The sequence below is a fragment of the Monodelphis domestica genome, chromosome 1 (assembly GCF_027887165.1).
Source record: "Monodelphis domestica isolate mMonDom1 chromosome 1, mMonDom1.pri, whole genome shotgun sequence".
NCBI lineage: Eukaryota > Metazoa > Chordata > Mammalia > Didelphimorphia > Didelphidae > Monodelphis > Monodelphis domestica.
Window position 1 is genome coordinate 63,311,120 of NC_077227.1, and position 12,444 is coordinate 63,323,563.

Genomic DNA, 12,444 nt, shown 5'->3' on the forward strand with positions numbered 1-12,444 from the left:
ACATCTAATCTTTCATTTAAATGACTGACCTTCAGATACTTAAAGGTAACCATCATGTCCCCCACCCCTACAAGTCTTCTTTTCTTTAGGCTAGACATTCACAGATCCTTCAACTCTTCTTCTCTACCTTTGTTTAGAGCCCCCTCACCCTGGGTTTCTTAATCTAGACATGCTCTAGTTTGTCCATTTTTTTCCTTAACTATGGAATTTAGTCTCCCAACCAAACCAATTCTCTCTCTCTCTCTCTCTCTCTCTCTCTCTCTCTCTCTCTCTCTCTCTCTCTCTCTCTCTCTCTCTCTCTGTGGCCCAGTAAAGGAACTGGACTTTGTGAGTCAAAATCTGAGCCTGATCTAAAATTTTTCCTCAAAGGAATTTCTTATTTGGTTTTGGCATTCCACTCTCTGTCTCCTGTTTCTCCTCAGTGAATCCTGTTTCTCTCAGAATACAGGTTAAGTGTAACTTTTTACCTGAAGGATTTCCTGACCCAATTTACTTATACCCATTTTACCTTGTACCCCTCATGTTACCTTTTATTTATTTCATAAGTATTTATATCTATAAAGTTGTTTCCCTTGGTAGAATGTAATGTCCTCAAAGGCAAGGACTTCCTTTCTTTTCGTTGTCTTTATATCTCTAGCACCTAAGTAGGCACATAGCAAAGGTTTAATAAATGCTCACTGCATAATGCTATTTCTTTTCCGTAGGCAAACTAGGTTCCTGAGTGTGGATATTTTAACCTGGGGAGGGGGGGAGTCACGTAGTCCTTTGGCAGTCTTCTGAAACCATTTGAATCCTTCTCAAAATAATGTCTTTAATGCATAATGAATTCTTTTGAAATATAATTATAAAAATATTATTTTTAAAACCAGAGTTTATAGACCTCAAGTTAAGAACCTCTGCCTTAGAAGGAATGCAGTGTGCTAAGCTCAGCCATGATTCCCTATGTATTCTGGGAGACCAAATTGTTTGGTTCTGAAACATGTGGTCTGCCATGTTGAGAAGACTTGTTGGTTGGGAGAGAATAATAAGGCAGAATTGAAACGACCTCTTCAGGACCCACGACAAGGAGAGTGGATGTCTTTCCTTGAGAAAATCCCCCAGATTTTCAAAAAACAGTATCAGAAGACTCCCTGTGTTGGGGTACAGGGGACCCATTTTGATCTGCATTATGCAGAATCAGTAGATTTCAAACAGGAAAACACTTTCTCCAATAAGACAAACAATTACAGCTTTTGAAAGCTGAAGGAGAGGGACATGAATATCGATTTGGGGATAAAATATCAAAGGAGTAAGAAAAATGATAATCTATTAAAGACTGATATTATGTAAAACAAAAGATTAATGCTTAACAGGCAGTCTAATCACAAGAAGACTGGTTTTAAATGGAGCAGATGATATCATCTGAAGTAATTACTTCCAACTCAACATGGACCAGAAGCTTCAAAGGACAGAAGTGGAAATTAAATTAAAACTAATTCAGAAGAGAATATGGGAAAGGGTTGGGTGCAGGGGAGGAGTAGGGAAGAAGGGTGTGTGGATTAATGAATGTTCTGAGTAATCCAGGAGGACCAATAGTTTCAAGGAAGACACTGAAGGCATTCAGATAATGAGCTGATGAGAAAGAAATTTCAGAAAATTGGCTGGATGTGCCGGAAGAATTCAGGAAGCAACTAATAGGTGAAGGTGGTGTTGGTAATGAGGGACCCTGAGCTTTTCACAATGCCCAGTCTTACTGAAATTGATTCCCAGATTGATACTTCCTCCTCCCTAATACTAGAAAACAGCTATAGGATTTCGTAATTCTGAAGGGTATTTATCTAGACAATTTTAGGCATCATAGCTTGGCCTGGGAATCTAGAGGCCTGGATGCAAGTTCAGGATACATCACTAATGTGCCTTACGACTTTGGACAAGTCGCTTGCCTCTCTGCATATTATAAAGTGAGGGGTTTGGATTAGGTGATTTCTAAGACCCTTTCCCAGCAGTAATATTCTGTGATTCAGATTGATTGAGAGTACCCAGGTTTAGCTTCCAATTTCTCTTGTGTGACTGCATCTTATAAAGTATTCCTACACAAACAGAATGTGTTTTCCTCATTTGTAACACATTAATTCATAGGTTTGTTATGAAAAATAAGGGACTTCAGGGGACAGCTTGTCCAAATGATTTCTAACAAAGAATTCCCTTTGTGGCATACCCTAAAAGCCCTCCCAAGAGGAGTAATCCAGTCCCTCCTTTTCGATTTGGGCAGCTCCAATTATCTTCTTGATCCTTCCTGATCAATCTACTCTGTAGTCAGCTGTTTCATATTTATTCTCTTTATGTTCTATTAGTCAATCAACTAGCATTGACTAAATACCCATTATATATCCTAGCTGTGTGATCCTGGGCAGGTCATATAAGCCCCATTTCCTAGCCCTTTCTGCTCTTTTGCCTTGAAACCAATACTTAGTTTCAATTCCAAGACACAAAGTAAAAATGAAAAAGAACTTACTACACACCAGACACTGTCCTGGGGATACAAAGAAAAATAAAAACATAGTCCAGGATCTCACATTTTAATGGAGGAGACAACATGTAAATAACTATATACATATTATATATACACATTGTAAATGGAAGGAAAGCACTAACTAAACAGTGGGAGGTGGGACTTGAGAGTGTAAGTGTCTTGCGAGTAAAGATTGTTTCATTGATTTTATTTGTATCCTTAGCACCTAGTATAGTAGCTGGTCCACAGTAGGTAAGTGCTTAATAATTGCTTGTTGGTTGGCCAAGTCCAAAAATCTATCTTTTTTGGAATTTGCAGCTATTATTCCTAATTCTGCCTTCTAGAGCTAAACAGAAGAAGTCTATCCTTCTCACCTTGACAGTCCTTCAGATAGCTCTCAGGCATCGCTTCTCTCCCTCCCCATTTTTAATTCCCCCATATCTTCTCTTTTATGCTTTTTGAAAATCTTTATCTTCTGTCTTAGAATCAATAGTATATATTGCTTCCAAGGCAGATGAGCAGTAAGGATTAGGCAATGGGGATAAAGTGACTTGTCCAGGATCACACAGAGAATGATGCTTAAAAAGATCTTTACTCTCTGTCTTAGAATCAATACTGTGTATTGGTTTCAGGGCAGGAGAGTGGTAAGGATTAACTTAAGGGAGTTTTCGAACATCTAGGAAGTGCTACTGTCAGATTTGAGCCCCGGACCTCCCAAATCGATACCTGGCTCTCAATCTGCTGAGCCACCTAGCTGCTTCCTCTTTATACTTAATACTCATAGTTCTTACAACTGATCTTCATATGACATGAAGTGAAGGAGAATTTTTTAAAGGGGGGGGTGCTTTTAAAATTCTATAGCGATATGTGTACAGCTAGGTGGCCCAGTAGATAGTGCCAGACCTGAAGTTGGGAAGACTTGTCTTTCTGAGTTCAGATCTGGTCTTAGACACTAGATGTGTGACCCTGTGCAAGTCATTTAATACCATTTACTTCAGTTTCCTTACCTGTAAAATGAGCAGGAGAAGGAAATAATGGCAAATCATACTCCATGGGCAAGTCATTTAATACCATTTACTTCAGTTTCCTTACCTGTAAAATGAGTGGGAGAAGGAAATAATGGCAAATCATACTCCATGGTCTTTGCCAAGAAAACCCCAAGTAGATCATGAAGATTCAGACACTAGTGAAAAACAACTGAACAGCAAAAAGTGATATGTGAGTTACTATTATTATTATCACTACTTTTTTTTAGCATAACTATAAAGTAACAAGACTTACTTTTTAACCAACATACCAGACTGATACTTTGATGGATCTATGATCTCATCAGTCTGAGTAGAGCTGCCAGTAGTTTCGATGATAACCCATCTTTCCTCCTCATCCTTTACTACTCTTGCCAATGTCTTCTTGTAAATCTTCCCCAGGAGATCTATCCAGCAGTTATTTGGAGATATAGAGTATCTCCCTTCATATCTTTTAACATTGTGTAGATGCCAGCCAGACATAAAGGCAAACTGATGCTTTTTTCTCAGTCTTTATATAAGACTATCCTGCTTCCTTTTCTGGTCATACATGGCTCAGATGACATCCTTTCTATTTCCTTTCTGAGTATTTCATTGCAGATAATAGCAGAAATTGTAGACTTAATACAAATATTGTTTTTCCTGGTACAAAAATGGGAAATGTTATTTATTTCATTTCCTGATTCTGTTTCTAAGTTTCTGGACCTGGTCATCATGCCCTGAGTGCTGCTGCCTCATTCTGGAACTTCCCTCAGCACCTGGATAGCTATAATATCTATCTATGCCTGGGGCTTTCCCCTCTCGGAATTTTCTTTTCCCATGCCAATTCCCCTCTCCCATTGGTGAGCTCTCCCTGGGATTTCCTGGATTTTGTGGCAGGGCTGAAGTTGTCCAACCTGCATTCCCTTCTTCCTATTTCTAATTCTGACTTAATGGATGTCAGCACCATAGTTCAGCATGGGCATACCACTCGGTCTTCAGACCTCTTTAATGTGCTGCTTTCTTTAATTTAATGTGCTGTTCTTTTGTTAGAATATAAACTTCTCCTGGACTGGGACTTTCTTTTGCTTGTGTCTGCATCCTCAGTGTTGAGCACAGTACCCTGACACATAATAAGCTCTTAATAAACGTTTCCTCCCTTACTTTACCTGGCCTTGCCTTATTCCAACCACAATACGTCTGTTTCAAATACCTTTGGAGATTGTATTATAAAACCACCTTAAAAGCTAGTTTCTGAACTATCCAAAAAAACAAACAAACCAGGACTCTCTTCTTCTTATAATCACATCTAATTCATGATTTAAAATTATATTTCCCAATTGAACAATACCCATTTTTGCCTATACTTGGCTCTTAATGATCTTTGACTGGTTCCAAAAATAAAAATCAGACACATAGGAAGAAACTGTCACGTCACTGAAGGGTAATACCAACAGACATTGCTAGAGCTCTAGAGCTCATTCTCATAAGATTTTGGGCAGTAGCAGCATTGTTGGAACAAGCATGTAGCTTCCCAAAGTGACTATCTAATGCTTATATATCATATTTTATATATTGTAGTTTATAAATGACCTTTCCAGTGCTTAGGACAGTGCCGGGCATATAGTAGGCATTTAATAAATATTTATTGTTTGATTTATTATTTTGAAGAAAACAATTCAAATTTGAATGTGCAAATTCTGGCATATTATGAAGTCAATTCCCTTTATATAGTGCTATAACTCATATATTATTTTTCTGAAAAGAAAGCCTTGGGACTGCGCAGCTAGGTGACTCAGTGGATATAGAACCAGGCCTGGAAATAGGAGGTCCTGGGTTCATATCTGACTTCACATGCTTCCTATATGTGCTACCCTGGACAAATCATTTTACTCCAGTTGTCTAGCCCTTGCAGCTCTTCTGCTTTAGAACCAAATACTTAGTATTGATCCTAAGACAGAAGGTAATATTTTTTATTAAATTTTAAGACTGATTTCATTAATGCATCTATTGAGAAACAAGATGACATTTCTTTGTTAGAAACTTCATAACCTCATACATGTGTGTACAGTTTACGCATATATATGTATATATAATGGGTGTAAAATCTAGGAAGTCAGATAGATAAGAGGATTGTGTAGGAAAAAATCATTAAATAGATAAGACACTTTGGAAAACTTAACTATGTGCTAAGTAAGCCCTGTGATAAGCTCCAGGGATAGAAACACAAACAAACCAATCCTTGCCTTCACAGAGTTGACATTCTAATAAGGGAAGATGGTACATAAAGCTTAGCTGGACAGGAAAAAAGGAGATATATAGTATACAGTTGGCAGTACCATGTGATACGGTGAAGAAGGTCCAGAAGTATTCTGGAGGACTAGATCAGGACAAGATGAAGCAGAAGCTCACCTGTATAGTCCTTCTTTCCAGGGGGCAGGGTCAGTGGTTCCCAAACTGAAAATGGCAGGATACAGATGCATATAAAATTCTATATTATGTCATGTATAACATTATTTTATTATTTATATTATATATAATATATGTGTATGTTCGCAAATGTATACATGTGTATATATGTGTGTATGTGTGTCTGCCTTGTCTGTTTTTTATTGCATGAGGAACAGAAAAGAGGTGGGGATTGGATTACGGTTAGAAAAGAACAGCTTGACCTGCACTCCAATAGGGAATTGGGAAGAGGTCTGGCAGAGAGAGCCCAGATGGGAAAAGATCAGATAGTAGACAAGCCTGGGTACATTCCTGGGGGTGGTGGTGAGAAAAAACAGTGAAGAAGCAATTTTAGTCTAATCCAAAGGCAGCCTCCCCAGGGGAGGTAGAGCCACTAAAAAAAAAAAAAAGTATAACAACTAAATTTTATTTCCTTGTTTGCAAAAGACTCTTAAAATAATAAAACAAAACCTTGCTGTGCACATAATATGACTGGATTATCTTGAAAGTATTCTTCATAGTAGAAAATTCTTTGTTTTTACCTGGTGGTACAGCCAGAATTTAGCATAATCGCGACTATTTAAAGGTTTGTTTGAGCTCTTGTATAGCTACAACAACTTTTTTGAATAAAGTTTATGTCACCATTTTGAAAACCTTGAAATGCTTCAGAAATACTGTTGTTATTATTTTTGTTCTCATCGTCATGGTCATCACCATTGTCTACAATAGGGAGCCATGGAAAGGTCTAAGGAAGAGCAGTAGTGGCATGGCCAGATCTTAAATGGTTTCCCTCCCATAGATGGGGATAAGTTTTAGGAGGGAAGTGCTGTGCAAATGCGCTCTCTCTCTCTCTCTCTCTCTCTCTCTCTCTCTCTCTCTCTCTCTCTCTTTCTTTTTCTTACTCTCTCACTCACTTTCCCCCCTCTCTCTCTTTTTCTCTCTGTCTCTCATATATATAAATATTTATGTGTATATGTAATATATATATATATGCATATATATATATCAGTTAATAATATTACTATCATAGGATCCTGGATCAGAACTTGAAGGTCTGCATATGTGAGCTGCTTGTTGTAAAGATTAAATGAGATAACACATGTAAAGTATTAAATTAAGTCAGTTGTTGTTAGTTCAGTTGCTTTTATCTCTCCTTTTCCCCTTCCCAGCTGCATTGGGCCTTTATTTTTCCCGGGACACTTACTCAGAAAAACTCTATGTTGATGAACCTGCTGGAACGCCCCTGCTCTACGTTCATGCCTTACAAGATACCAGAGGGGAGGTGCCCCACTTCCACCTGGGTCAGCACCTCTATAGCACCTATCGATCTCAGTCACACAAGAATGACTGGTTCCAAATTAATGAAGACACAGGACTTCTCTACCTCAACCAGAGTCTAGACCAGAGGGCCTTGGAGAAACTGAGTGCTCGAAGTAAGTGAAGGAGAGACAACTTAATGCAATTCAGCCAACCCTGAGGAAGTGTCTGCTGGATGTTCCAGGTGCTGGGACTAGAAATGAAACAATGCCTGCCCTCAGGGAACTTATAGCCTAATAGAGGAGATAAAGTGGCCACAAATAAGTATAACACAGATCCAAATACCATAAATGCCCCAAAGAGCTATACACAGAGAGTTTTAAAACATTTGACAAGAGGTCAATTACTTTGAACTCCATGAACCACAGAAGGATGGTGAGCCTAGTAGTAAGGGGATTATGATTACCAGGAGATATGTGGGGAATCAATCATAAGCATGAGTGACAGTATGAGGAAGGGCATGGAGAGGGAAGAGGGCAGGGCAAGAAGATTAGGAGATGCTGAGTAGAGAGTTTTACTGAAATGTAAATTGTGTAAATGGGAGCAATGTGAGGGGTAAGGCTGGAAAGGTTGATTGGAGGGCAATTTTCAAGAGTTGAGGTAAGTTGACAGGGGTTGATGGGAGTGATTTTTCAGTCTAATATCACATATCTACTGTATAGGGCTGCTGCTATCTTCATTTCCAAAAAGAATCTGGATATTTGTAGGGAAATTCAGATGATTTGGGTGCTTCAGAGAGCAACACTATAGTATAGAAGATCAGAGCATTGGATTTGGAGTCAGAAAGGGCAGGTTTAAATCCTAGGTATGCTACTCATTCTGAGCAATCACAGATTCTCAGGGTCTCAGTTCCCTATTTCTACAATGAAGGAGATGGACTAACTAGTCTCTGAGGTCCCTTTAAACTCTAAATCATCTCTAGTGCTAGTAGTCTTCCTGTCAGGCAATTTTGTATTTAGATAAATGAAGTATTTACTTTGTACTTAACCTCTTTATACTTCTTCATATCTTCCCCTGCTATATTCTCTGTTAGAATGTAAGCTCTTTGCAAGTACAGATATTCCATCTCCTGTGTTTGCATTCCTAGTGTCTCATGTAGTAGTATGTGGCATACAATAAGCATTTCCGGAATGGCTTGTTAATCAACCAGTAGATCAGAAGAGCTGGAAATGAAACTATAAAAATTCAAATCCGTTGGATGACCCAGTGAATTTGGACTGGCTTGTGGAACAGCAGTTGGTAGAAAGCAAAACCTTTTCATTCAGTATCAATTAAGTCACTAAGCATTTAGGAAATGCCTACTATGTATCGGACTCTGTATTATGTGCCGGAGATACAAAGACAAAAGTGAGTGGGTCCCTGCCTTGCTTTGCTGCATTACTCACATATGTAGAACTTACATTCTAACAGAAAAAAGTCAGAAACAATTAAGAGAGAAGATTGATAGACAGATGGACAGATGACAGAGATAGATGGATAGATAGGGAGATAGTGATAAATAAGGATGAATGGATAGATGCAGGGATATGGAGAGAGATAAGTAGGTAGGGAAACAGATGATATACATTATTGAAACAGATGGATAGAGATGTGTATATATTGGTTCTAGGAGATGAGTTTTATAAATATACATACACACACAGAACATATATGTATTTGTATATTTGTGTATATGTTCATGGAGATGGTTATATGCAAGTTACTCCAAATTGGATAAGTCTCTGCTGTGATCTCAGCACTGTGCTAAGTTTTGGGGGAGGTTTAAGAAAAGCCTAGAATGACTAATGTCTTCAGGGACTTACCCGTTAGTGGAGGAAACAGGGATCACATAGAAATTATGGGACAGAACTTGATTTCAGGACCATGAAAGGTCTAAACTTGGTTGGAAGGTTCAGGGTGGAGGTGAATCTTGAAGTACACCTTTGAAAAGCAGATATGAAGTTCTTTGAGTTATTCAGAGTTCCCCATGAGCAGCAGTTTTAGGGAACCCAGTAGATGTTGCCCCCCAAAACACTTTTTAAACTCTTAACTTTTGTTTCAGTATTAATTTCAAGACAGGAGAGTGGCAAGGGCTAGACAAATTGAGGTTAACTGACTTGCCCAGGGTCACATAGCTGGGAAGTGCCTGAGATCATATTTGAACCAAGATCCTCCCAATTCCAGGCCTGGCCCCCTATCTACTGCACTATCTACCTAGATGCCCCCTGGATACTGCCCTTTATTTTTTTTTAAACCCTTACTGTGTGTTGGCTCCAAGGCAGAAGAGTGGTAATGGTAAGGGCTAGGCAATGGGGGTCAAGTGACTTGCCCAGGGTCACACAGCTGGGAAGTGTCTGAGGTCAGATTTGAACCCAGGACCTTCCATCTCTAAGCCTGGCTCTCAATCCACTGAGCTACCCAGCTGCCCCCTATATACTGCCCTTTAAACAGACATGGATCCTATTTTCTTGTCCCTTATTGCTCTTTATTTGCCAAAGTCCAAGGAGAGAAAAAGCTCATTCTCATGACTAACCATGAAATATCAGGATCTCCTTGTTCTAGGTATGGGTCTGCCCAGGTGCATCAATAGTATGTTCTGAATGCCATTTTACGCTGCACCAGTGAGAGTCCCAAATAGGAAACATGGAGGAGAGACAAATTTGGACTTTACTCATTTCATTCTCATATCATGTGGATCCCCAGTTAGAATTTGCACAGCTGGGAGAACTGTGAGGTATCTTATCTCAGCAGGATTGAGGAAACTGAATTTAGGATATGTGGCTATGGGTTTCTTGCCATTTTATATTTTAATTTAATTTAATTTTTCATTTTTGAAGGTCCTTTAGCTTCTGGCACCATCAGGGAACATGCAAACTACTCCTAAGGGAGACTTAAAAGTATAATTAAACACTGTTAAAAGCTGACTAGATTGCCAAAGGCTGGCCTTGAGTTGAAGGTAAGCTTTGGAGTTTGTCAGTTGATAAGAGAGAATGTTCTAAAAACCATGGATGAAAGTACCCTTAATTTCTAGTAATATCTTAATTTGTGGGATATTCTTTTAAAGGGGCTTTCGAGGTCATTATGCCCTCAATATAAATGGCCCCAAGAGATAAGGAGGAAAGCTGGGCTGATTATTTTCATTTCCCAGGTAAGGAAAGAGTCTCAGAGAGGCTAAATGAATTCCCAAGGCCTTGCAGTAAGTTCTGGTAGAGTGCCAGGATGAGACCTCAAATCTCCTGCCCGTGTTCTTTGCACCCTTTCCTTCCCTCACTCTTTGGAAGATGGATCTTGTCTGAGTCATTTCCACTTTAAACTAAGCTCATTTAGGATTTCCTGAGCACCTCTTTACCCTCCTTTATTTTGAACCTGTTGTTTTATTTTCTTAAATTAAATTAAAATGTTTTTACCTGTTGATACAATTTTAATAATTGTTTTCTGACATTTTGTGATCTATATTCTTACCCTCCCTTTTATCCCTGCTCTCTCCCCAAGACAGCGGGGAATATGATAGATGTTGTCCATGTATAATCATACAATACATATTTCCAGGTTCACATGTTGTAAAAGAAGACACATTTCACTTAGTGCTAGAGAAATATTGTTACTGCTATCATTATTATGATTACTTTGCATATTGTAAATGTTTTTTTAGATTAGATAACATTAGCAACAACCAGAACAGGACAAGAGGGTAGAGTATAAGTAACTCTGGATTTGAAGTCACAGAATGTGTAATCCCAGCCCTACTATTTTCTGATCCTGATATTTCATCATTAACCAAGGGAATGGGCCCAGAGACCTTTTCTCTCCTCATGCTTTTACGTCCATTGGCAAATGAAGTGCAGTAACGAATAAGAAAATAGGACCCATATCTGTTTAAAAGGCAGCTAGGTAGTGCTGTGGATAGAGGGCCAGGCCTGGAATTAGGAGGACCTGGGTTCAAATTTGATCTCAGATATTTCCTAGCTGTGTGTCCCTGGGCAAGTCACTTAACCTCGGTTTGCCTACCCCTTGTCACTCTTCATGGAGGACATAAATAGAAGAATGGCATGCTTCAATCCACATTGAAACAGTAGATAATATTTTTCATCATGAGTCCCTTGGGTTGTCCTGGATCCTTGCATCGCTGATTATAGCTGAGGCTGTTGTCTTATTGACTTTATAAGAGTACCTGGGTCACATCTTTTCTCTCTGCAGATGGAGGATTTCCCTTACGCACCATCTACCTTCAAGTGTTCCTCTCACCCAAGCCCTTCCAGGAACATGAGTGCCACTGGCCAAGCTGTGCCAAAGTGATGCTATTTATCATCAATGCCACCATGCCAGCCTGTAGCTCCCTGAAGCCCAGGGAGTTCTGCTTTTTGGAGACGGGACTCTCATTCCGCATCAAGGAGAATAAGCCACCAGGCACTTTCCACCAGTTCCGTTTACTTCCTGTACAGCATCTGTGCCCAAATATCAGCATTTCCTACCAGTTCCATAGAGGTAAGGATGCCATTCTGAAGATGATAGAGACTTTTCAGGTCATGCTTTACCTCATTTAGCCTTAATACCTGAAGAGCAACTGGTTAGGCTGTAAGGGGCAATGAACTTAAAAGTAGGAGACTGGATCCATACCTTAGCTCTGATATTTTCTTGCTGATGGACACTGGACAAGTCAAATGACCTCTCTGAGCTTTGGTTTCCACCATGAAAATGAAGATACTACCTGTACTCTCTACTTCACATGGGTATGGTGAAGATAAGTGCTTATGAACCTTCAAGGACCTTAGGAATGTGTGCTCTTTTGTGTTTTAAACCCTTACCTTCTGCTTTAGAATCAATAATAATTATGAATTCCAAAGAGAAGAGAGGTATGGGCTAGGTAATTGGGGTCAAGTGACTTGCCCAGGGTCACACTGCGGAATGTGAGTTTTTAATGTCTCTGACAAGGCTCATGGCATCAGAGGATTTAGAACTAAAAGGAATTTAGAGATCATCTGTTCCAATCTTTTCATTTTACACATGAAGAAACTGGATCCAGAGAGATTTGGAGGCAGCTTCACACAAGTAGAAAATAATAGAGCTAGGATTACACATTCTGTGACTTCAAATCCAGCATTATTTATATTCTATCATCTTTTTCTGATTCTGGTTGTTGCTAGTGGCATCTAATCTAAAAAAATTACAATATGCAAGGTAATCATAATAATGATAGCAGTGACA

At 39.1% G+C, this 12,444-nt stretch overlaps 1 protein-coding gene across 1 annotated transcript in view; it reads left to right on the forward strand.

The window, feature by feature from the left end:
* RET (ret proto-oncogene) overlaps positions 1–12,444 on the forward strand; it is a 159,840-nt gene that overhangs the window by 95,462 nt on the left and 51,934 nt on the right. The window contains exons 2-3 of the mRNA XM_007478484.3: positions 7,113–7,376; positions 11,437–11,724. Of these exons, the coding sequence (XP_007478546.3) occupies positions 7,113–7,376; positions 11,437–11,724 (552 nt within the window). The remainder of the gene's footprint in view (positions 1–7,112; positions 7,377–11,436; positions 11,725–12,444) is intronic.